Source organism: Penaeus monodon, chromosome 24 (genome assembly GCF_015228065.2).
Source record: "Penaeus monodon isolate SGIC_2016 chromosome 24, NSTDA_Pmon_1, whole genome shotgun sequence".
NCBI classification, from domain to species: Eukaryota; Metazoa; Arthropoda; class Malacostraca; order Decapoda; family Penaeidae; genus Penaeus; species Penaeus monodon.
In genome coordinates, this window is record NC_051409.1 from 10,516,152 (window position 1) to 10,516,702 (window position 551).

At 44.1% G+C, this 551-nt stretch overlaps 1 protein-coding gene across 1 annotated transcript in view; it reads right to left on the minus strand.

Annotated features, from left to right (window-relative positions):
• LOC119588560 (transmembrane 9 superfamily member 3-like) overlaps positions 1 to 551 on the minus strand; it is a gene marked incomplete in the record, with an annotated part of 22,076 nt that overhangs the window by 2,082 nt on the left and 19,443 nt on the right. The window contains 1 exon segment of the mRNA XM_037937200.1: positions 1 to 548. Coding sequence (XP_037793128.1) covers positions 404 to 548 — 145 coding nt within the window.

Here is a 551-nt window from a genome sequence, read left to right on the forward strand (position 1 = left end):
AAAAGGATCCAAGATAAACACACTTTCTACACTACATTCTCAATATCACATCAGGGCGTCGCCATTGTAAAGGGGGGAGAGAACCTCTCAGCAGTGTCACAGGTGACTTAACAGATGAGGCCACAGATCGTGTAGTAAGTTTTTGTGCTAGACTCGACCCCCTTAAGGGATTATTTTCCTAGTGGCTCACCTCACACCGGTGTGGCACATGGCTTTTTCCAATCTTCTCTTTTTTTAAGTGTGGTACTTTTTTTCCAAACTTTTTTTTTCAGGTATCTGGAATTCTTTCTAGCATGTATGGGGAATACTACTGTGCCTTTTTCAGAGATATGCTATTGTCTGTCCTTGTGAAGCAGTAGTCTGTTGTCTGTCGCAAACCGACCAACCGCACAAGTCTCCTGCTTTAATCTATCTTAACGGTGGAATATATCTTCCGCACAAACTTGCTGGTGCCTACATAGCCAATGGTGCCGCACATGATGCCCAGAGTGACGCTGAACAAGGCCATGTAGCCAAAATAAAAACTGGTCTGGAAGAAGCCATACATCCTG